The sequence below is a fragment of the Phoca vitulina genome, unplaced genomic scaffold (genome assembly GCF_004348235.1).
Source record: "Phoca vitulina isolate PV1807 unplaced genomic scaffold, GSC_HSeal_1.0 scaffold6, whole genome shotgun sequence".
NCBI classification, from domain to species: Eukaryota; Metazoa; Chordata; class Mammalia; order Carnivora; family Phocidae; genus Phoca; species Phoca vitulina.
In genome coordinates this window covers 6,600,207-6,625,809 of record NW_022589709.1, presented here as the reverse complement: position 1 = coordinate 6,625,809, position 25,603 = coordinate 6,600,207, and the positions used below count along the sequence as shown (strand labels likewise).

The window sequence follows — 25,603 nt, the reverse complement described above, 5'->3', positions numbered from 1 at the left end:
TCTTTTCTTTCATTAAGGGGTAAAAACAGAAGTTATTAATTAGGGGAATAATTTGGCATCCTAATCTTTGAATTCAAACTCTTGTGTGACATTTTTTGAAAATGGAATTTCCAAGCAGAAACAATGAAAAACTTTTCTAAACATGCCCCAAATTAAAAGACTATGCCCAGAATGATAATAAAAGTGATAAATGTGCTATGTTGAACAAACTGTCATGGAGTTTTATTGACATGAAACTTGCATTATATTTAAATTAAGTTAAACTTGTGCTCATAGTTCCTAAATCACAGATTTTACTACTGCCTTAAAAAACATTAGCTCTGTCTTACAAAAGACAGAAACTCAGATTCTTAGCTTAAAACCTCAATTTTGACCTAGTATAATGCATTAAAGGAAAATAACAGATGATAATAGATTAGGCACAGTTATTATTTCAGCAAGAGGTAACTAAGATAAAGCTAAAAATTTTATTTTCTTTTAAAAATATGAAAGCCTAAGCAGAGAGAGAGAGGTATCTTTCTCTGAAAATATCTAATTTAGGAGGCAAAACTATTATCTAGAAGATCTCAAGAAAAAAGATTAATCACCAAAGCTCAATATTTTAGCACAGAAACAGCAGTTATTGTCAAGCTTAGAGAATGTAGTTCCAATAAGTAAAGCAAATTAAACAACCCACACACTATCACTGATGAAAATAAGCCTTAAACCCTGATCATTGAAAAATTAACTGTTAGGTGTCTTTATGTCCTCAGATGGCAGAGTAAACACATGTGAAACCAGCCCCCTACCCCACTATCTGTTACCTCAAACAAAAAACTAAGAAAAAGGTCATAAAAGGATGGGAAATGATGTAATTACATTTATTTTTCTCGCATACATAAAGCTCCACTGATTAGAAAGGGTGAGGCCTCCAGAGAACAAAAAAGCGTATGGAAAACCGTAGAGATAAATGAAGATAGAATGCTGAAGCTTTGTAGTGGAGCAGCAAATCAGGCGCATGTATGAATATAGACCACAAAGTGCAATCTGCAGGCTTGAGATAGGATAAGATACTGCACCGTACATACAGAGTGAAAGTCTATAGCTGAGAGCAGGATCCAGAACAATTCCACTAGTTTGTGAAAGGAGGTAGACAGAATGATCCTCAAGAAGATAGTTCTCATTATTTAATAATAAAACACATTAAATGGCTTATGTTGGTATTTACTGCTTTTGGTTTGTCTTTTTTAATAGTTAAGCATTGTCAACGGATTGAATACATCAATTCAGGTTGAGGTGAATGAAGAGAAATAGAAATCTGGAAAGCATGCAAATGATTAGAGTAATTATAGAAGGCAACCTAATAATCTTACTGCTTTCACAGTTCTAAAGTGTCTACCCCAAGAGATTTATTTATTACACAGGAAAACATTAACTTCCCAGTGAAGAAGCCTGGCAGATACAACCTTAATCAGTTGTTCAAGATTAGTATCACAAGTAATGAGATATATGGACATCATTCATGTACCCCTTATATAATGCTTCTTTGGTGATATTCTTGCCCAAACTATATAAACAATCTGATCATAAGCATGCATCAGACAAACTCAAACTGAGAGACATTCAACAAAATAAATGACTGGTATTCTTTGGAAGCATAAATATCATCAAAGAGGAACTGCCACAGATTGAAGGAGGCTAAGGAGCATAAAAACTAAGTGCAAGGTGGTATCTTGGATTGGATCCTAGAACAGTAAAAGGACCTTAGTGAACAAATGGGTGGTGTTCTAATAATGTCTATAGTTTAGTTAATAGTATTACATTAATGTTACTATCCTGGTTTGATATCGTTCTATGGTTTTGCAAAATGTTAATTTTAGAGGAAGCTGTGTGAAACTCTGTACTAGTGTGTTTCAAAATATAAAGTTAAGATAAATATAAAAAGAAATTTAAAAGAAAATAGCAAAGTAAGAATGTTTTATCTGTTATCTATGCCTATATCATTTACTTATATCTCTATCTGTATCTATATCTATCTATCTTGAAATATCCAAGAACAAGCAGTAAACACTCAAGCAGAAAAATATTCAAAGAGCATGAATAGGCAATTTGCAAAATAATAAACTTAAAACAGTTAATAAGACACAGAAATTATTTCATATGATACATTTTCTGGAAGACTAAGCCAAAAAAACAGGAAAAGCTCGAATCTTGGTTATTAGAAAACAAATTACAAAGATAGCAAAAAACAAATATAAGAAATATTTTAGACATTTAAAAGATTTTAAAGTGACAACATGCATTTGAACACAAAGTCAGTAAAACATTTCTCAGAATGGAATTATTTTATTCCTAGAAGCAGCCTTAGGGGCTGCCTAGTCCAGCTGCTTCATCAAACCAGTGAGGAATTGTGAGCTTATAATTGTTTAGTGGGAGTCTTTTCAGCCCATCCTGATGGGACTGTTTGTCCCCCCAGTATGCACAGAAGAGACTTATTTTGTAGCATTAGTCTGCTTTTCCCCACAGATGTCAAAGCAGTTTTGTTTAGCCCAATTTCTAAGTTAATTAACTTTAGTTATTCTTCCGAGTTGAAAGCAGGTGCAGAAATATAAGAGGATTCACCCAAGGTCACAACAGAGGAATGAAAATTTCTAGGGTATGAACCTGGATGTGTCTGACACTACAGACTATGTTTTCTTTAAGCAGTTTTAAATTTCATTTTTTTAAATTTACTTACATAAAAAATACACTCATTCTGGTGTACAGTTCCATGAGTTTTGACAAATGCCTAGTCATGTAACCACCACTGCAATTAGGATGCAGGACAATTCTATTATCCCAAATCATTCCCTTATGCTGGCCTTTTGTAGTCAACCTTTTCCCCATCTTGAATCCCAGGAAACTACTAATCTGTTCTTTGCCCCTATAGTTTTACCTTTTACAGAATGTTGTATAAATGGAGTCCTATAATATGTATCCTTTTGAATCTGGCTTCTTTTACTTAATATTCTGTATTTGAAAAATATTGATGATGTTGCATATATCAAGAGTTTGTTCTTTTATTTATAGATTAGTTTGGGGAGATTGACATCTTAACAATACTTTTCAAATCCAGGAATATGGTATATCTCTCCATTCATTTGCTTCGGATTTTTTGTGTGTTTGTGTTTAATGAGATAAAAGAGGGAGAAAAAATAAAACAATAAACTCACCAATGGAATGGTCTTTCTTCACATTTTGATTCCCTCCCCAATCTACATACTATTCTTACTTTGCATAGTCCTTAGGTAGGTTTTTTTTCTTTTTTTAAAAATTATTTCCAAGATATTTCGTTGTAATTAGTGAGAAAAATAGCCTGTAGTGGGCTACTGCATCTTATTCAACATTCAAAGTCAATTGGTTTTAGTTATGATTATCTAAGTCCTTCTTGCATGGTGATGCCATGGATTGAGAAGCATCCAGAAGTTATTTATTTGTTTTTATTTTTGTTTGTTTTTGTTTTTTCAGTGTGAATAAACCAGTTGTGAGACAACTTCCAAAAGGTGGGGTTGTTAAATGTAAAGGATTTACTTTTTTATGTGAATGTTCAACGGATTTATCTTGGGTGGATGGAAGCTTGGGAGAGAGGATGGAACACAGAACCACTCTTTCTTCTTAAGTCCAATAACATTTATTTAGATTCAGGAGTTTCTTCTACTCTTGACAGTGTCATTTGATGTGTCATTTAAAATAAATGAAATGAAAATTGATGTGACAGCAGACTTACTAGGGTCTGTCTGGGTGCATTTCTTAGCAGGCTTTGCCTTGCTGACAAATAACAGGAGTTAACATATGGTTCTGGTTATCACAGTGGTACCATTTATTTAGCCCCAAAGAGAATACAGTTTCTGTGTCCAAACACATCTCAGCTGACTGATAAATTCCAGCACCTTCCAAGCAGTATTATCTCCCCTAAATCTTAACAGGGTTTATGATCAAAGAAGCATAAATAACTTTATCTTCTAATAGAGATAATAATCAAATTTTCAATTTTTTAAATTTTGTATTATTATGTTATGTTAATTACCATACATTACATCATTAGTTTTTGATGTAGTGTTCCGTGATTCATTGTTTGTGTATACTTTTCCTGTTAAAACTGTTCAATGTTTTTAGCAGGTAATATATTACAAGTTATATTTTAGAATTATATAACCAAGTTAGGATGTATAAATCTCAATAAGGGTTGGAAAAACTTAGGGACTTCACAGAGATTGAGTTGTGTATCTTATACAAAAGTATGCAGATACGTACAGAACTCCAGTAGGTGTACCTTACTGTATTCATTCATTCATTCATTCACTATTTGTGCCTAGGACTGGCTAGCTCTCAGGTTGCAGAGATGATTAATACATGATTCTGGTTTTTTGAAAAGCCCTCAAGTAGAGCATTGTGAACTGATTTTAAAATAGAATGGTAATTATCTTTTGAAATGAATATTTGGTCTTTCATTAAGTCATTCAAATGAGGGTGAAGGAGCAATTACATTGTACCCATAGGCCTCTAATGGATAAAACATGTCACAATATATATGTAAATGCTTTATTCATAATATATAACTTTTTGTAATTTACAAATTGCATTTGAGTTGTACATTTGTCATAACAATCTTCTGCTTAGATCAGGTATGTATTAAAAGTCCCATTTATAGTTAATGGAAATTAAGCAAAAGAAGTTGTATAAATTTACATGCTAGAAACAATTGAGAAATGCCAGATCTGGGACCCCAAGGCCAGTGCTCTCTTTATAACAACTCATTGTTTCTCAAAAGCTAAGAGCCTCCTGATGATTCAGAATCCTGGGATTAAAATTCTCATGAAATACTGACTGAGCTAATATTGTTTAGCCAAGAAGCTACATAAGTCTCAGTGTAAATGTCACCTCTCCTGGGAAATCCACCTTGATTAGACTGGTTAGGATTCTCCTTGACAAACTCTGACAATTACTGCTATAACAAATTAACCACTTTTTTACAATTGCATTTGTATCCCACCTAAAACAATTATAAGTACCCCACTTTGGGAAAGACTAGTTAATTCACTAATTATTCCTTACCATCTTTCTTCCTGGGTAATATATAATAAATTTCACTAGGATATGCTCTCCTCATTTCCATATTTACAGTGCCTGCCATGGGGCCTGACAGACACATAGTGGGTGTTCAGTAAGAAAGGGTTTAATAAATTAATATTTGCCTATATGTGAATAGTATACGTTTCTAGTGTGTGGTTGTATATATTTTCTTTTCTTATGAATACTAGAGTGTTTGCCTATCTCCCAAGTCTATTTGGGTACAAAATAACCATTTTCTTTTCATATTTACAGGATTATACCTTGACAATGTACTTCCAGCAAGCCTGGAGAGATAAGAGACTGTCCTATAATGTAATACCTTTAAACTTGACTCTGGACAACAGAGTGGCAGATCAGCTCTGGGTGCCTGATACCTACTTCCTGAATGATAAGAAGTCATTTGTACACGGAGTGACCGTCAAGAACCGCATGATCCGCCTGCATCCAGATGGGACGGTTCTTTATGGCCTCAGGTTTGTAGTGTCCATTTCAAAATTGAGCTTTTCCTGAATGAAATAGTTATTGATTTTTATTGGAGGGAAATATTGTGCTGTTTTCCTTATTTCTCCTTCAATTCTGTCATAAGCAGTTAAATCTCCTATCCAGTAGACATCTGAAAGCTTAGGGGAACATGTTTACAAAGGGACTTAGCCCTAGCTAAGAATAAGTTTTTCTGAATTATCTTCTAATATCAGCTGCTGATCCTAAAGCTACTTTCTTCAAGGAGTAAGGATAAACAGTCAAAATAGTTGAGATATAGGGCTTCCTTAAAATGGAAAAAAAAAAATTGAATGCTGAATACTTGTTTGAGCGTGGCAGATGCTCTGTTTCATAAATTGCTCCTAAGCTGCATGAATTGGGTCTGGTCCTTTGATGACAGGAAGGCTTTTGTGCCTTCTTACCCTCCAAGGGGCAATCAGACTTGCAAATAAATAAAGTTGTTATCCCATGTTTATTAATAATAAATTTACACTATTCAATGTACTGTTATGTCGGAAAGTAATTGTGATGCTCTGCTGTTAAGGTGAGGATGAATTGTAAAATAAGACAGTTTCTTCTTTTAAAGATTATTTTGTATTAGAAGCAATAGATGGTTTCCTGAAAGAAAATGGAGAAAAAAGATATCTATCTTACTCTGAGAAATTACATTATTATAATATAGAGGATTCCTCTGTGTTATTGGGAAGAAACTCTAAATTCTGAAACATTCAAATGTCTCTGATCAGTTCTGTTTTACACACGTGTGGTTATCTTATCATAATAATGACAGTAGTAACAATAGTATTATTCATTCATTAGGGGATAAGGGTCAGATATTGACTTAAATGTTTTCCATGCATTGTTACAGTTAATCCTTACACAACTTCCTAAGTTAGAAATTGTTATGATCTTTATTTTCAAATGAGGAAACTGAGGCTGACATTTAAAATCACAAAGCAAGTAAGCTACAAAGATGAGAACTGAACTCAGATCCAAGTTCAGAGCCACAGGTCTTAACCACTACCCTGGGATGCTTCTCACTTCCACATTTTTCTTATCTGTCATGTCTTGTTTTCATTGTCTGATATATTCAGTGTGTGTGACTGGCACATTGTCTTAGGTGCTTATGAACCAGCTTCTTTGCTGATTATATTTTTAGAGAGAGTGGCATTTGGCTATCAAGGGAAAGTGGGTGAGAGTGAGGCACGGAGAAGTCATGTGTGTACTCTGTCAGCCACTGGAGGTAAGGAGATAGATTGGATATGGGCAGGCTCACGTGCATGTCTTAGAAAATAGACAAACAGCAGAGAGAAAAATTGTCAGTGTCGGCAAAGATTCCACCAAAGCGGTGGACTTTGAGAGCACTAATGGAAAGAATTATGTTAGCGGATACATTGTGCTAAAGTTACCACTTGGAATGAACTGTAAAACATTTAGAATCTCAAAGACCTTGATGAGAGGGTGACCATGCAGGCTGTGTGGGAGATGGGGGTTCAAAAGAGGCTGTAGTTGACACTTTTTAAGAGTTAAGCACAGAGAGTGGTCAGAATCCTGAAGAAGGCAGAAGGAGGCATAGAAATAACACCCACTTGGCAATGAATGAGGGGGAGGACTGGCAAGTGGTAAGTTTCGGCTAAACACCAGAACCAGTGCTGGAGGCATTTGCTCAGCAAATCACTTAATCTGCACAGCAGTCATGCAGAAATTACCCTGAGCTCTTCCCATTTCCGTGGAACACCCACCTTGAAAGCAGAGAACAAGTTGTATTCTCCTTGGTATACCCAGCACTGACCAAGCACCTACACCATAAACACGTTCAGTAAAGTTTGTCAATTCTGCATTCATGTATGCAAAGTTGAATGGATGGGAAAATCAATAATCAGGATGTCTTTGGAATTGAGAAGAAAAGAGAGGACCAATATAGATGATAAATATGGCTTCGTTATATCATTATATAACCAGACAAAAACATGGATGACTGTTCATTCTTATCATTAAGACTGACTATATGACACTGCTGTAACTCAAATTCACAACAATGAGAAATCATCGCTCTCCTATCCCCTCTTCCAACAAAGGGTTTGAACACATCTGACATGTATGAAATTAACACTACTAGACAGAGAAGGCGTATGAATTGTAATCATTTTATCAGGTGTATTGTTAATTCTGACTTTGAAATTGATAACAAGGTTTTTCAGGAAATTTACAAGTATCCTATTCCAGTTTTTACTGATTGATCATAGAATGATTTGTTCCATGGCTAGAAATTTAATGCAGACCACAAATTCTCTTCTCAACTCCAGGTTCATTTGCAATGTATAAGTAAAAGGAATTCAATTAAAATTACCATTGCTAGGGTTGATTTCATAAAGTCTCTTTTCCTACTTACCCTTAAACTCCTCTCCCATTGAGATCCACACACATTGGCAGGGACAAGGGGGCCAGAGAAGAGAACATTCAGAGGATCTGGGAAAGCTTCTTTTGTAGGGCTTACTTTAGTGAAATGTTCAGGTATTAAAACATAAGAAGGAGAAAGTAGTATGCAAAATATTAATGCTTGTTTAATTTTTCTTTTTGTTTTAGAAAAGGAGAAGGGGGGATGGGCAGAGAGAGAGGGAGAAAGAGACTCTTAAGCAGGCTCTACGCCTGGTGCAGAGCCCAGCGCAGGGCTCGATCTCACAAGAGATCATGGCCTGAGCTGAAATCAAGAATCAGTCCCTTAACCTACTGAGCCACCTAGGTGCCCCAATGCTTGCTTAATTTTGTCATTGGTATAGAGGTGTTCATTTTGCTGTTCTTTCAATTTGTCTGTAGGTTTGAAAATTTTTATGATAAAATTTGGAAAAGGAAAAATGTTATGTTTCAGAGACCTAGGAATATCTGATTCTAATATCCAGGAAATATCATTCAAGATTTAAGAGTCTGTAGCCGAGAAATGATATTTCTAATCTCTTGGAGGTAGATAATCTTCTATACATGACATCTACTTTCAGGAGCTGTGTCTGAAAATGAGGTCATCTCATTTCAAAGGATGTGTGGCTCAGAGGGTGGGATCCATGACCATAGACAACGAGGCTAAGTCATAACCCAGGAAGGAGTGGTCAAAGCCCTTCAGTTAAAACCTTGATAACCTCCTTATGAAATCAGTTGTCCTCCTGCATGAGTGGAGTATCCTCCTCCCTTTGTGTCTGAGTGTACACAGCAGGAGCTCTGAGTACATTCATGCCAATATATTGTGTTTGGATAGCAAAAGTTTTGAGGATAGCAATATCGCAGCCACTCAGCAAACTTGCATTAAGGTATAGTGGCTTTGAGGAGCTCAGGAAATGGAGACTGAGATTTAGAAATATGGATTATTTTAGGTGCTACTGTTACAGGCTAGGTTTTAATGGTTTTCATTCTGATTGGATTTTTGTTTCCCTGTCACAAAAGCACAGATTAGCAGCTTACTCTCCATTATCCCAGTGCTCTTCTGGTTGGTAATTGTATTAGAGGTTCAGAGAACAAAGTTTTAATGTTGCTCAGATACACAAACGGACACAAGTAGGCGATGCAGCCAACTTCCTTAAATGCACAATGATAATGAAACCTAGGTTTTAGTTTGGACTTTTGTACAAACTTCTTTTTGAACCTTGAGTATCTTATCCAGGTTTTAATTTCCTTGTATATAAAACAGAGGGGTAAATTAGATGATACCAATGTTTTTACAACCCAGTCATCCTCTGAATCAATAATTAATGAATCTAAAAGAATATATAATCTAACGTCAGACTAGAAAATGAAATTATATATTTGGAGTAGTAGATAATAAGTGCTCAGTGTTACTATTTAATGAATGAATGAATGTGGGGGTATTTGAAGGCTGGCAAAGGGAAAGCTTCATATATCAAGTCAGCCATTTTATATTGTAGAATTTCACTTCAGTTATCTTTTCACAATTCAGTGAAGTAAGACACTAGGTCTGTTGTGTAGAACCAGAAGAGTGAGCAAGTGGATTGAAGAGAATGGGAAACGCCTAGCCCAGGCATATCTAGAATGAAAAAGGAAACCACTAAAGAAAATGTGTACTGAAGTCAGTTAACCCTAGCCATTGCATTTGGCAGCACACAATCTGGAGCAAGGAAAATGGATGCCTGGCTTGAGACCCAAGTGGCATGACCACCTGTAAAAGCTGCCGTGGAGCCCCAACCCAGGGCCTCGCTTGTAGCATGCACACAGTAATTATTTAATCCAGTATTGCACAGTTTCTTAAAAAGACTTTCCTTTTCCTCATCATGTTTCATTGTGTGTCTAGTTTCTCAACTTATTTATAAGATCTATGGGATACAGGGACACCTGGGTGGCTCAGTCAGTTAAGTGTCTGCCTTCGGCTCAGGTCACGATACCAGGGTTCTGGGATCGAGTCCCGCATTGGGCTCCTTGCTAAGCAGGGGAGCCTGCTTCTCCTCCTTCCTGCCGCTCCCCCCTGCTTATACTCTCACTCGCTCTCTCTCTCTCTGGCAAATAAATAAATAAATAAATAAATAAAATCTTAAAAAAAAAGATCTATGGGGTACAGGAATAATTAACCAAAGTTATGAATAATGCCTTTTTGAAACTTAAATTTATAGTTTGTGGCTAAAGAATAATGAAATCTTTGAATGTAGATTCTCACCTTCACTCTTGACTGGTTGATGGCTCAATTACACCAATTTGATCGTAAAATCAAATACCTCTTGTCTTTAACAATGCTATTTAGAGATTTCTGTCAGGAGATATAGCTGGAGGAGGAAGAATATTTTCTCAGGAGTAAGCCAGCTGGATAAATGGTGACAAACGACTTTCCGGTTGACGAGGCAGAAGAATTCCTAGCAATTTACAAAGGAAATATTTCAAACAGATTAACTATATATTGTTCACAAATAAGATTGGCCCAATCAAATCATTTTCAGAACACTTCAAGGGAAAATGATATAGAAAATGTAGGATTTTTGTTAATGAATCCAGCTAAAGCCCTAGCAGGTAAAAATCAGGTTTAATCTGATATTGACATTATAAAGAATGTTACATAGATAGAATTTAGACTGTTATTTACTTGAAATTGGAGATATGTGTTAGATTTCAACAGTAAATGAATATTTACAATAGGCAGAAAATTAGGAGGCCTTGTCTTACAATTAATGATTCTTACAATTACTCGTTTAAGTGATTTCTAAATTTTTTTCTAGCTCCCCAAATCCCATAGTCCTATGATTTTGCTAATATATGGCACATATATTTTTAAATATATATACTCCCATCTCATTATGCATACAGCAGTATTTAACATGATATTTCAGTTATTTAGCAATTATATTTATCTACTTGAAAAAATCTGATTAAGAAAACAAAATCAGGGGGCGCCTGGGTGGCTCAGTCGTTAAGCGTCTGCCTTCAGCTCAGGTCATGATCCCAGGGTGCTGGGATCGAGCCCCACATCGGGCTCCCTGCTCCACGGGAAGCCTGCTTCTCCCTCTCCCATTCCCCCTTCTTGTGTTCCCTCTCTCACTGTGTCTCTCTCTATCAAATAAATAAATAAAATTAAAAAAAAAAGAAAACAAAATCATTACATTTTGGTATACAAGAAAACCTGAATTATCAAATGATGACATCTTTTTTGAATATAGCAATGTACATTTTGTTAACATTTAGAATCTGAATCCAAATTGGACTGCATATTATTATAAGCATTATCATAAGCATTTTATCACATATTAAAAACTCTTCAACAAACATAATTAAGACAAAACACTTTTCCTATCAGGAGGTGATGCACATTTATTATTAAAAATTTAGAAAATGCAGTTATGAAAATAAAATTACCCTTAATTCTACCACCCAGAGATAACCACTACCTCTACCTTGCTTTATAGTCTTCCAGATACTTTTCTAGTAAAAAAGCATATAGGGAGTTTTTTATAAAAGCAGATTTACATTATACAAACTATTTTGTGATTTGAATTTTTTTCTATAACAATGGATATATCATAAACTTGTTTGCATGTCAACAAAACCCTCCTCCCTGTCATTGTTTAGCCATTATGGGACATATTTGGGATATATTTCTTTATCCCATATAGGATATGGTTTAAGGTTTTGATATAAGGTGAGAAATATGTGGTTGTTGCTATAAAATATAGGACTACCATTTAAAATTTACTTATTATTTTAGTGACAAAGCTATTTGTGGCACAATTTATAATCTTTTAGTTGTGCTGTTATACTTTGTAGTCTCATTGGTTAAATAAATGGCTCTGGAGATGTACTGATGCTGGTTTTATTAGGCCAGTTCTTATAGAAAGAATGACTTAGTCTTTCAGTAATAGCTGACCCATCTAAAAATAGCTGTTTGTCTTTTGATGTGAGGGGGAGGCCTTGACTTCAAATGCCCATACACCTCCCATATGTAACATTAGATCAAAAACATGTCACTTCTGATTAAATATTCACATTCTTAAAGAAAAATTCAGCAGGAAGCAGAGGCAATTCAACCACCTCCTGCTATGTATGTTCTGTTATTGGGAAAATGGCAAAGGATAATGTTAGCTTATAATGAATTTAGACAGGAAGGGTTTTATTAATTTTGCCTTCTTCTTCTGTTCCTAAAGTTTTACCACAGGATATTAAACAAGCAAATAATCAAGTAGCCATCCTTCACTGAAATGTAGTCTATCAAATAATAAAATATCAATTTTTACTCAGATTTCCTAATTGATTTAATGCATTTTCATAGAGATAGTAATTGCATTTTGTCAAGCAGAAAAACAGAAATTTTATTAAGAATATCAGTCGTCATGGCCAGAGTATGAGACCCTGTTCTCTAGATTTTCTTAGTCTTCTAAGAAGGAAAAATCATCTTCATCTACCTCCCCCTCTCGGGGAAAAAGTGCATACAATGATACTGTTTTATAAAATATCCTCTCTAAAGAGCTGTAAATAATTTTTAAATAAATTTCTTGGGGCTCCTGGGTGGCTCAGTGGTTAAGCGTCTGCCTTCGGCTCAGGTCATGATCCCAGGGTCCTGGGATCGAGTCCCGCATCGGGCTCCCTGCTCAGCGGGGAGTCTGCTTCTCCCTCTGCCCCTCACCCTCCACTCATCCTCTCTTTCTCTCCAAATAAATAAATAAAATCTTTTAAAAATTTTCTTGCTCATTATTTTTCCCCTATTAGGGAAAATTATTTAGATTAAAAATATTTAGAAATAATTTCTGACAGCTCCAAGTTCCTCCTTTTTTAATGGATGAGAAGAGGGAGGCTCAGAGAAGAAAGGGATTGTGTCTAACATCCCACAGGTACGGCAAAGCACGGAGTAGAGCCCCAGACTCCTAACTACTAATCCAGGGCTTACTATTATTGTTGCTGCTGCCTCTGGAGTCATCGGGTTATTTGGAGTCATCATGGTCTGACTGACATCAGCAAGTAAGTCAAATCCAATTCTAAAAAGTAGAATCAGGATCATGCCATTCTTTGAACTTGAGAAATGGAGGCAGTGTGTATTTAGGAGCCCTAGGAAATGATCCAGGACTCTTTCTGTTGCCACGTTTTGCTGGACTTTCAGATGAAAAACATATTATTTTAATATTTATTTATTTGAGAGAGAGAGCAGGGAGAGGGGCAGAGGAAGAGGGAGACAATCCTCAAGGAGACTCCCCACTGAGCACGGAGCCCATTGAGGGGCTCGATCCAGGGACTCTGAAATCATGACCTGAGCCAAAACCAAGAGTCGGACGCTCAACTGACTAAGGCACCCAGGTGCCCCTAGATGAAAAACATTTAAAGAGGAGAAGAAAGTCTGGCCAACTTCTTTTTCTTAAACATTACTGACTCATAATATTCCAGGAGTCAGGGAGTCTCTTTCAGTGCCAGCTAGATGGGTCCCTAGTTGTCCTCATGTTCATTGATTTCAGTCAAATGATAGCTGGACGTTGCAGAACCGAAACCAAAGATGTCAAAGGGCTGCTGGGGAAAAGATGAATGGTCAGAGACTCCAGGCGTTTCAAAGCTCTACTCCCAGTAAAGACATGGGTCTTGTATTGCAGACCCCACGAATGAGTACAATGGTGCCATTGAAGTGGGCTTTGTCTGCAAAGGGAAGAAGCATTGAAACTCATTGCAGACACGTTATTTGTAGGCTCGTGAACGTAGCTATCTACAGCACTGCCATACATAGCACATCCGGAGGTGGCACTTGCACGTTCCTGACCCCACTGGGAGTGAACTCTCTGGGTCACAAGAATACTGTCATCATGGAAAGAAGCCCCATCTTCACTTTTTAATTAATTTAAATTAAATTATTCTATTTTATTTTATTTTAAAGAAAGTATTTCCTGGTGGATAATTAAAGTTGTAGCTGTTGTATATAGGTGTATCTCTCCATTTATAGGTATAAATATGCATATGTATCAGTTTAGAGGTATACACATGTGTGTACATATATGTATGTGTGTATATATTTGGACATATATATCTCAGCAACATTTTTTTCTTCTGTTTGTCTTATGTTCAAACTAAAAAAAACAGAAGGGACTTCCATAAATCTAACCTTCAAACAGTGCAGACTGTCCTCAACATTAATTTAAAGATAAAATTTTTTTCCAGTTACATTTGGAGTAACTTTTGTAACATTCTGATTTCATGAAATCAGTGCATTTTGTTGGCAGCTTTTGCTGGCAACTTGCTTGGCAAATAGACAAAATGCAGTTAGATTAGATAGTCTTTGTAAGGAGTTAATTCATGGCAGAGTTTTAACTAAACAATGACCTTTTCAAAGCAAATATAAATGAGCAGTGTTTAATTGAAAGAATTTTAGTAGTGTTAGCAGTAGGAGTACTAACGTGTATCAAGTTCTTTCTATATGTCACACCCTGAATTATCTGCATGAAATAACCCTGTGAAGCAAGCTACTGTTATTTCTATTTTATAACTGAGAATACTGAAGCATTAGGGAAGTAGATAACTTGCTGGTTGGTTTTGGGCTCAGAACTGAACTCAAAGCCCATGATCTCAGTCACCTCCCCAGAGTCTGAGAAAATGCAGTATCTGTCCAGGTAGATGGATGCAAAAGACCCTTAGGGAAAGCAAGTACTAAAAATCTTGATGGAAGAAGAATGGAGAGCCCAAATTTCCAAGGCTCCTCCTAAAAGGAACTTCTAATAGTCATTTCTCTCCCCCTAGAGAAACTGTCATAGTCACTGTTCATAAATAAATGAGTATGACTTTCTCAGTCTTAAACAAGCTCCACAATGGGGATTTATGCACTGTTTTTGGCTATATTTCTATACATACAGCACATGTAGTGTATTCCTCAGGTTTAAATTAATATCATCACCTCTACTTTCATCCTTTATCCTTGAAGGATTTTCTACTTTACAATTTAAATGCAGAAAGTTATTTTTGTTTCATGTTTTTGAACCCCCAAGTTCAAGGAAAAGCAATATGCACTACAGTTTATAATTTGGGGTATAGTGTTTTGAAATTCTCTTCATTTTCAGAATTATATAGCTGGAGTTTGGTTGCAGACTAGGGAAAGAACAACCACTATGAGATTAGACTAAGTGTCAGTTAGCCATAGATGTAATACCTCAGTGGAAGTGCGGAGGCCACTTAGCTTCTGTGGTTCCCAGAGACTGAAAGCCACCCTAGACTTACTCTGTCCACAGGCTTTCTGCTGGATTGAAGAAGCTAAATTCTTCATGATCTGGGAAGTGATTACCCCAGTAAATTGTACACTTTCATGTCAAGGATTCATAGGCATTCTTTCACTGAGATCCTTGACCCTAACTCTACATTAATACTCATCCTGGAAGGGAAAACAGAAAAGTACTGAGCCATTAGTTGTACCTCTGACTTCCAGATAACTAGAAAAGTACCTTTGTCTACAAGGCTATTGGGGAAGATCTCAGAGTACACTGAAGAAAATCTGTATTTATTTTGTGGCATAAGTAAAAAATATATATATATATTATATATATGTATATTTATATATACTGAGGTATTTTTCAGCCTTATTCCCCATGGAGAGAAAAAAAATAAAGGAGATAAAAAGCTATCCAATCTAAGGCTATCACCTCCAAAATTTTTTGTTAAAGGACTTTTGGTAAAAGTTTTAATGCCTTGATTTGCTAAATGGTTAGTAAGAGAGGATTTCTAACCCATCCCTACCGTTTTATTCTGGAGGTCACAAATAAAGCAAACCTTCCTTTTGGAAACCAAGCCAGTATAATAGCTTAATGACTCAAATCACAGTCACTACATTATGAAATGCTCAAGCTATTTCATTTCTCAGAAGCAGCTCATTATATGCACTCTTATGGACAGAATAAAAGGCAACAAAATGCTAACTGGCCATAAATCCTTGGAGGAAGGTATTAATTCCATGTTGGATTGTTCTCACTAGCCATAATAGAGGAAATAATTAGGACTTTTATTTTAGCAGCTGTAACAGTCTGACGACTAAGGGAAACTACTAAAAGATCAGGATAAAGACCAGAGCTGCTTCTGGCATCAACGTAGCAGGACGCATCTGTACTTTTTACGTTACTGTATAGTGAGGCCACAGAACGCAAAACCACTGGAGAAGCAGTATTGCTGAGTACTAAGAGCATGGGTTTGGGATCTGACTGCCTTGTTTCAAGGACTTCCTCTGTCACAAACTCACTGTGCTCCATCTTTCTGAGGCTCAATTCCCTTATCAGTGATACAGGGTTTTATAGCACCCACCTTATAGGATTACTGGGGAGATGGAGTGAACAAATACTTTTAAGGCACTTAGTAAAGTGCTCGGCACACACTTAGTATAGATTAATTGCTATTGTAAGATTGCTACATGTGTTTAACTTTGACCTATCGTGCTGTTTCTATCATGATTAGTACTGGATGATATTTGGCAAGAGGAAATGATGGTGTTAAACCCTTGTTACATATCAACACTGGCCTAGTGCTGGGGATACACGAAGATGAATGAGGCAACCAAATATTGAGACTCAAGGGGGCACCTGGGTGGCTCAGTCGTTGAGCGTTTGCCTTCGGCTCGGGTCATGGTCCCAGGGTCCTGGGATGGAGCCCCGCGTCGGGCTCCCTGCTCAGCGGGAAGCCAGCTTCTCCCTCTCCCACTCCCCCTGCTTGTGTTCCCTCTCTCGCTGTGTCTCTCTGTCAAATAAATTTAAAAAAATAAAAATAAATAAAAAAAAATTGAGACTCAAAACTTGGAGGTTAGTGGGATGAGAAAATATGTAATAGTGAGATGAAGAGAAATAGGATAGGGTGGTGGGAGAGGGTCAGGTTCTAGAGTTTGTTTTTATAGGTTTTGTGGCTTTTTCAAAAGTTCCCCTAACCACTTTAAATTGAAAATAATAATATCATTTAACTTATAGGAATATGATCAAAATTAAACAACGTAACTTACAGAAAATAACCAGTACACAGTAGGTGCCCAATAAATAATTGTTGTGGCTTTATTTATTGCTGTAGTTACCCAGATAACTGTAACCATCAAAATCAAGTAGGTACATGCTGTGTATCATATACTGTGCATATATCGTATCTTCTGATCTCCAAATAATCCCATCTGGCAGATATTAATATCATCCCATTTTTATAGAAGAGGAAACTGAGGTCCATACAAATCTAGTAACTTGTTCAAAGCAGCACAACTTCAAATGTCAAGGCTGGGAATAAAATTCAAGTCTGTTGGACTCTGAAGCCCATGTCCTTCATGTTTTAACAGGTTTTAATGCAGAGAAGTGACCCGGTGCGTGGACCGGAATGTAGCAGCGCAGACACAGACATGCTCAGAAGTCTCATTAGACTGACAGCTCAGTGCCGTTATTCACGGTGACTACCTAATGTTAGGAATGTCTGTGTACTGTACCCAGAAGGAGCATGAGAAAATACTAGTGTTTTAATTTATGTTTAATGAAACATGGACATTGTAGTCAAGTCAGTTTCTGAACCTTTAGTTCATTTATGCATCGATCCACCTAATCAACTGCCGAGTGAGCACTTCTTGTTGCTCTAAGTGGGGAGTAGGGGTGCAGGAGTGAATAAGCCAGATGTCGTCCCTAACTCCAGAGGTTTGTCCTTGGTAAAGGAAACATATAAGCCACCAGGAAAAAATAAGGATATTTAATGATAAATATGAGGCTTGCAAATTGTTACGAATTCCATGAAGAAAATTAAACAGCATGAATGATCCTCCAGAGTGACTGGAGGAGAGGGCTGGAGTCCTACCTTAGGAGTGACATCTGAACCAAGATGTTATTTATGAAGATCAATAGGCAGAGATCTGAGGAATGAGTGTTCCAGTTAGAAAGAACAAAAGCACAATGGTCCTAAGGACAGAACACACTCATGTGCTCCCAGGAAGAAAGTTAAGTAATGCTGCTTTACCCAGACTTTCTGTTTCCTCTCCTTCACATTACTGCATTTTATGTTCTTTATAACGAAATACATTATTCATTTGTTTACTATTCTTATTGGCCTCGCTCCATTAAACTGTAAGCTCCATGAGAGCAGGGACCTCTGTTTTTTTTCCCCTGCTGTATCCCAACATCTCGAACAGTGCCTGTCTCCGAAGAGTCGATGAAAAACTACTTGTTGAGTAAATGCCTGCATGAATAAGTAATAGCAATTTCTCCGCAGCACTTCCTACTTTATCAGTGTAACTACCTGACTCTATCAGTTGGAAGGGATCTGTGGTCTCTGCAGGGCTTATCTCAAATTGATTTATCATTCTGTCTCAATGCAAGCAACTCGGGCAAAATGGCATCTAATGTTTTTAAACAATGAATTTGCTACTAAGGTAAATTAAGAGGAGAAAAAGAGAAGCATAAAATCAAATCAATATCATGGAGAACCCAATTATCAAAGGTTATTATGTTTTAATAAGGTGAAAAAATCTGATTGTCCTACCTAGTAGACACTGTACATTTCCCTTTATTAGTAAGGACAGCTACATTACCAGTGAGATGGTACTTGAGGTGATATTTATATAAGCAGATGATAAGAAGGCTTTCTGAAAACAAAGACGGGATCAGCACTTGTCATGAATTCAGCCAACTTGTGACTTAAATGCAAATATGAGTTGACTGTGTAGAAACTTCCATTGGTGTGGTGTTTTCTTACATTACCTTATTATTTGTTGTCCATGTGTTATTTTAAAAGATACACGGAGAGTGGTGGCGCCTGGGTGGCTCAGTCGTTGAGCGTCTGCCTTCGGCTCAGGTTATGATCCCAGGGTGTTGGGATCGAGCCCCGCATCGGGCTCCCTGCTCCACGGGAAGCCTGTTCTCCCTCTCCCACTCCGCCTGCTTGTGTTCCCTCTCTCGCTGTGTCTCTCTCTGTCAAATAAATAAACAAAATCTTTAAAAAAAAATACGGAGATGGAAAGGTGAAGAGAATTGTATAAACGTGGAATTTAGGTGACCCATATTAGCCTTCTACTGCAGAATGAGTCAGTGAGAAAACACTTTCTAATGAGAGTTAGTGCTTTTCAGACACACATCTCAAAAAATTCATTATGGCTGAGTTCAAGTGAGATGTTCTTTTTTATTTATGATAATCAAACCTTTTATGATTAAAAAGGTATATAGTTTCTCGTTGATTGCAGAGCAGAAATATCATATTCTTTGCCTAGCATAGAGTATATCTTTATGTTATTTGAACTATCTTGTCTATATTTCAAATTGTGTGTTTGTGTGTGTGTGCATGTGCACCAATGTGCGCACATGTATGTTTTCTGTGTCTGTGTGATAGGAAGCAAGGCAGGAAGTGGGAGGAGTGAGGGTTGACTACTGTGTGGAGAAAAGAAGCACTTATATTTGCTCAGAACAGTATTTTCGCAAATCGTAAGTATTTTAGCCCATTTGATGGAATCATGGGTTGATTTTTCCTTTGGGAAGTTAGATATAAGGGACACAAGGGTCAGTCTTCTGCCCAGGTAAAAGAAGTCTATGGTGTGATAATGAGAAACATTGCCCCCCAACTCCCAACTGGCTCTTTCTTAGCCTATTTAGTGTGTGACAAAATTGTACATTTCACTGCTTCACTAACCTTACTCTCTAAGGGTTAGTTCATGGATCCTTGTGAAGTTACTTAATCTCTGCACAGTCAGTCATCACCCAGTGATGAGGGGATGAGACAAACCATACGTCTCATCTTTATTTGTGGAAGGTGGAGTTACCCTGAAGGAGGAAAAGTCTGTGTCCACTGTATGCGTGGCCAGGGCCTGGGTGGGGATTCACGCTGAAAGAACAGAGGGGGAAATCAACACAGGAGTGAAAATGCATTTCTAAATTCTAGGCATAAGAAAAACAGTGTTTAAGTCTGAGAGGCCAAGCTCTAAATAATATGGATTATCAGACATTCTACTCTGAGAACATGTAAGATTCTGAAATTGCCTAAGAGGCTGAATTTAGTCTGTGTCATTGGATAGGTTTTAGTTTTAATGTTTATTTTATTATGAAGATCTCAGACATCTTAGACAAAGAAGAGACTGTATCCCAGGGTTACTTTTCCTTTATTTGTGATTTTGTTCATTTTGATTGATGCTCAGGCTTTTGTTTTCTCCATTATGAGTGGGATGCTTGGCTCAATTTCATCTTTTGTAGTATTTTAAAATTGTGCAAAATCAAATTACTATTGTTTAGTGACAACCTTCCTTCTTTTCAAAAAGCTATTTTGTCCTTGCAAGTTTTCAGTTTTCATAGGCATGAATAGAAAAAAGCATAAAATATACATGGAGCCAAATTTCCATAGATCATTAGTGTAGTTGCTGACTTGTAAGATTTGGTGGGGGTTGGAGGCAGGGGGAGGTTTAATTCTATATTTCAGGTGCTGTCAGCTATTGCAAACACAGTTTTGTTCAGGAGAATGTCAGAGTAACAGTTTACCTATGCAGACAGCATTCACTGCAAACCAGACACTGAACATGGATGTATTCCTTATATGAGCCATTACCTTTCTGTGCTTTAAAAAATAGTTTCGGGGAAGCCTGGGTGACTGGTTAAGCATCCAACTCTTGGTTTTGGCTCAGGTCATGATTTCAGGGTCATGGGATTAAGCCACATATTGGGCTCTGTGCTCAGCATGGAGTCTGCTAGAGGTTATCTCCTTCTTCCTCCTCCTCTGCTCCTCCCCCTCCTTGTGCTCTCTCTTTCTCAAATTAATAAATAAAATCTTTTAAATAAATAAATAAAATAAATGTGTCTTCCAATTCCTCATTTATTTTCTCCACTGCTCTGTGTTAAAGAGAACCAACTGAATCAGGAGAGATTTGGGGACACCAGACTTTTTTTACTTATCTGGATAGCACCATCTGCATGAACAGATGGGGAGACATGTCACAGGGCTAGAGGGGGACTCCAAGATCAAAAAAAGAGGAGAGCAGTGAAAAAGAAATGCAATGGCAGGGTAGAACAGATGAGTGCCAGTGGCTGGGAATTCTCTACCATCTGACCCAGGTAATGGTCACTGAAGAGCGGCTACCCAAGGAATCCGAAAGTCCCCAGAGCAATGATGCTCTTCATGTGCTGTGGGCAGGTTGCTCAGCACTGGGAAGGCACATACACATCCATTTCTCTGTGCTGACAGGAGGAGAGCCCAGGTACTGTTAGTTAAAATCCCTATAGTGGGTAGTAAGGTTTAGTTTCCATTAAGATTTCCACGGGGCCGCTGACCAGCAAAGTGGCTACTTCCATGTGCTGGTGGAAGATTCTACACAAGACTAGATATATCATTTTTAAACACATTCCCCAAATTGACACAAAGCATATACCTTTTACTCATGACATTTTATTTATTTCCATGTTTCTTTATTTTTTCCGTTAATTTATTGCTCATTCAAACATTCATTTTAATTCACATCTATTTAGCAGTTATTTTGGGCCAGGCACACTATACTAAATGCTTTATATACTTCAACTCCAAGAAGAAGGTATTTTTACACAAGAAAAAGTGAAGCTCAAAAACGTTAAATAAGTACCTAACGTCGCACATCTGGTGAGTGCAGAGCTGAATATTGGATCCAAGTCTATCTGACTTCTGAAATTGTAACAGTGACCTTTCTGTGAACACATAGGTTATTATAACTGACAAAAATTGGTCTTCATATTTAAAGATACATAAATTGTGAATGATTTGCTTTCTTAGCTATAGCTCCTATATTATAGAAAAACAAATCTTATAAATTTAAATTCCAGCCACATATTTTGTAGGTAAGAGATTTTGTTCACAGATTATTCAATTTAAAACATCATTCTATATCTATATCTATGTATCATTCCATATCTGCCATGTCTATAGGCCATATGGGCTGATAGGATTTGCAGCATAATTGTTGGCATTGTTGTAAAGTCATATATCTGTAAAATGATGAGGCACCGGAGGTTTGAAAAATTATTGAGTCCTCTGCCTACCATCTTATATGGAGTTATTCAAAAAATGTTATTCTCTCTTTCTCTCTCCCTTCCATTTTAGTAAGACTAAGAGTTTGTTTTCCAGTTACCTAAATAATAAATGTTTGTCATAGAAAATTTGGAAAGTAAAGTATTTTATTTTATTTTAAGATTTTATTTATTTATTAGAGAGAGAGAGCACAAGGTGGGTGAGGGGCAGAGGGAGAAACAGACTCCCCACTGAGCAGGCAGCCTAATGTGGGGCTCCATCCCAGGACCCTGAGATCATGACCTGAGCCAAAAGCAGACGCTTAACTGACTGAACCACCCAGGTGCCCCAAGTAAAGTATTTTAAAAAGTATCAAATTTTGAAGAAAAAAATACCTTCAGAGATACCTATCATTGTCAGATAAGGTAGAGTTCCCTTCTGTAGTCTTTGAATATTTTTTCACATAAAATTGTGATTATGTTTTATGTCCATTTGATAATTTTCTTTATTCACTTAATATTGTTCCTTCATTTTTCTGCAGTATGATTTTTGAGGCTACCTAATCTATCTTATTTGTGGGTAATGCTGCGCATTGCCAACCCTGTACTTTAGACTATTTAAGTGGTTTTCAACTTTTAAGTATAGTCATACCTTGTTTTATTGTGCTTCTCTTTATTGTACTTTATAGAAACAGATTGGAGGTTTGTAGCAACCCTGCAACAAGCAAGTCTACCAGCACCATTTTCCCCACAGCATTTGCTTACCTCATGTCTCTGGGTCACATTTTGGTAATTCGCACAATATTTCAAACTTTTTCATTATTATTATATTTGTTACAGTGATCTGTGTTCAGTGATATTTAGTGCTACTATTTTAATTGTTTTGGGTGATCACAAACTGTACCCCGCAAGATGGCAAACTTAACTGATAAATGTTGCTTGTGTTCTGACTGCTCCACCAAGCAACCATTCCCCTCATCTCTTTCTCTCTCCTCAAGCCTCCATATTTCTTGAGACACAACAGTGTTAAAATGAGGCCAGTTAATAATCCTACAATGGCCTCTTAATGTTCAAGTGAAAGGAAGAGTCACACATCTGTCTCTCACTTTAAATCAAAAGCTAGACATGATTTAGTGCAGTGAGGAAGGCCTGTTAAAAGCTGAGATAGGAGGGAAACTTGGCCTCTTGTGCCAGCTACCCAGGTTGTGAAAGCAAAGGAACAGTTCTTGAAGGAAATTAAAAATGCCACTCTGGTGAACACATGAATGATAAGAAAGCAAGACAACCTTATTGCTCATATGGAGAGAGTAATAGTGGTCTGAATAGAAGATCACATCAGCCACAACACTCCCTTAAGCCAAAGCCTAACTCAGAGCAGGGCTCTGACTCTCTTCAATATATGAAGGTTGAGAGAGGTGAGGAAGCTGCAGGAGAAAAGTATGAAACTAGTAAAGCTTGATTCATGAGGCTTAAGGAGAAAAGTCGTCTCCATAACAGAAAAGTGCAAGGTGAAACAGCAAGTGCTGATGAAGAAGCTGCCGTAAGTTATTTAGAAGGTCTAGCTAAGATAACTAATAAAAGTGACTACATTAAACAGCAGATATTCAGTGTAGACAAAACAGACTTCTATTGAAAGAAAATACCTTCTAAGACTTTTGTAGCTAGAGAGGAGAAGTCAATACCTGGTTTCAAAGCTTCAAATGATAGGCTGACTCTCAATACAGCTGGTGACTTTAAGTGGAAACCAATGCTCATTTACCATTCTGAAAATCCTAGACCTTTAAGAATTATGCTAAATCTATTTTGCCTGTGTTCTGTAAATGGAACAATGGAGTCTGGATGACAGCACATCTGTTTACAGTCCACTGTTGAGACACACTGCTTGGGAACAAAGATTCCTTTCAAAATATCACTGCTCATTAATAATGCACCTGATCACCCAAGAGCTCTGATGGAGATGTACAACTGATTAATGTTTTTTACATGTCTGCTAACACATCCATTCTGCAGCCCATGGATCAAGGAGTAATTGTGACTTTCAAGTTTTATTATTTCAGAAATACATTCCATAAGGCCATAAATTTCATAGTTGTCTTAGGTTTCATAGTTCCATAGATTTCATAGTTGCCATAGATAGTGATTCCTCTGATGGATCTGGGCAAAGTAAATTGAAAACCTCTGGCAAAGATTCATCATTCTAGATGCCATTAAGAACACTTGTGATTCATGGAAAGAGGTCAAACTATCAACATGAACAGGAGTTTGGAAGAAGTTGATTCCAACCTGCATGGATGACTTTGATGGATTCACCACTACAGTGGAGGAAGTAACTGCTGATGTGGTGGAAATAACAAGAGAACTAGAATGAGGAGTGGAGCCTGAAGATGTGACTGAATTGCTACAATCTCATGATAAAACTTGAGTGGATGAGGATTTGCTTCTTATGGATGAGCAAAGAAAGTGTTTCTTGAGATGGCATCTACTCCTGATGAAGATGCTGTGAAGATTGTCAAAGTAACAACAAAGGATTTAGAACATTACATCAACTGAGTTGACAAAGGCAGGGGTTGAGAGAATTGACACCAATTGTGAAAGAAGTTCTACTATGGGTAAAAAGCTATCAAACAGCATTGCATGCTACAGAGAAATCATTCGCGGGGGTTTTTCATTTTTTTTTTTAAGATTTTATTTATGTATTTGACAGAGAGAGAGAGTACACAAGCAGGGGGAACGGCAGGCAGAGGGAGAAGGAGGCTCCCCACTGAGCAGGGAGCCCAATGCGGGACTTGATCCCAGGGCCCTGGGATCATTACCTGAGCCGAAGGGAGATGCCTAACCAACTGAGCCACCCAGGCGCCCCACAGAGGAATCATTTGTGGAGAGAAGAGTCAATCAATGTAGCAAACTGCATTGTTTTATTTTAAGAAATTGACACAGGCACCCCCATCTTTCTGCAACTATCACCTTGATCAGTCAGTAGCCATCAACATAGAGAAGAGACCTTCCACCAGCAAAAGAATTATAAACTGCTGGAAGCTCAGATAATGGTTAGCATTTTTTAGCAATAAATTGTTTTAAGTTGTGTACATTGTTTTTTAGACATAATATACTACACACTTAATAGACTACAATAGATTATAGACTTAATAGACTATAGTACAAACATAACTTTTATATTACTGGGAAACCAGAAAATTCATTTGAATCACTTTATTGTGATCTTTGCTTTATTATGGTGGTCTGGAACCAAACCTGCAGTATCTCTGAGGTATGCCTGTATCTTAAAGCCAGTGTCACAGAGTCAAACATCCACTGGGCATGGGTAGATTATCTGGAAAGATGGAACTTAGAGAATCTGGAAAATGCATGTCTTCATTAAAGGCCTTTTAACTCACATTTTAAAGCTATATGCTAACCAATTGAAATAAGTGGTGATCTGCTTATATATATATATATATATATATATATATATATATATACACTGAGAGAATTGACACCAATTATGAAAGAAGTTCTACTATGGGTAAAAAGCTATCAAACAGCATTGCACGCTACAGAGAAATCATTCGCGGGGGTTTTTCATTGTTTTTTTTTAAGATTTTATTTATGTATTTGACAGAGAGAGAGAGTAC

At 37.0% G+C, this 25,603-nt stretch overlaps 1 protein-coding gene across 3 annotated transcripts in view; it reads left to right on the top strand.

The window, feature by feature from the left end:
• The window catches only part of GABRB2 (gamma-aminobutyric acid type A receptor subunit beta2), a 240,098-nt gene that overhangs the window by 71,675 nt on the left and 142,820 nt on the right, over positions 1–25,603 (top strand). For all 3 annotated transcript variants that reach the window (XM_032403666.1, XM_032403668.1, XM_032403667.1), the window contains exon 5: positions 5,344–5,564. In XM_032403666.1, the coding sequence (XP_032259557.1) occupies positions 5,344–5,564 (221 nt within the window). The remainder of the gene's footprint in view (positions 1–5,343; positions 5,565–25,603) is intronic.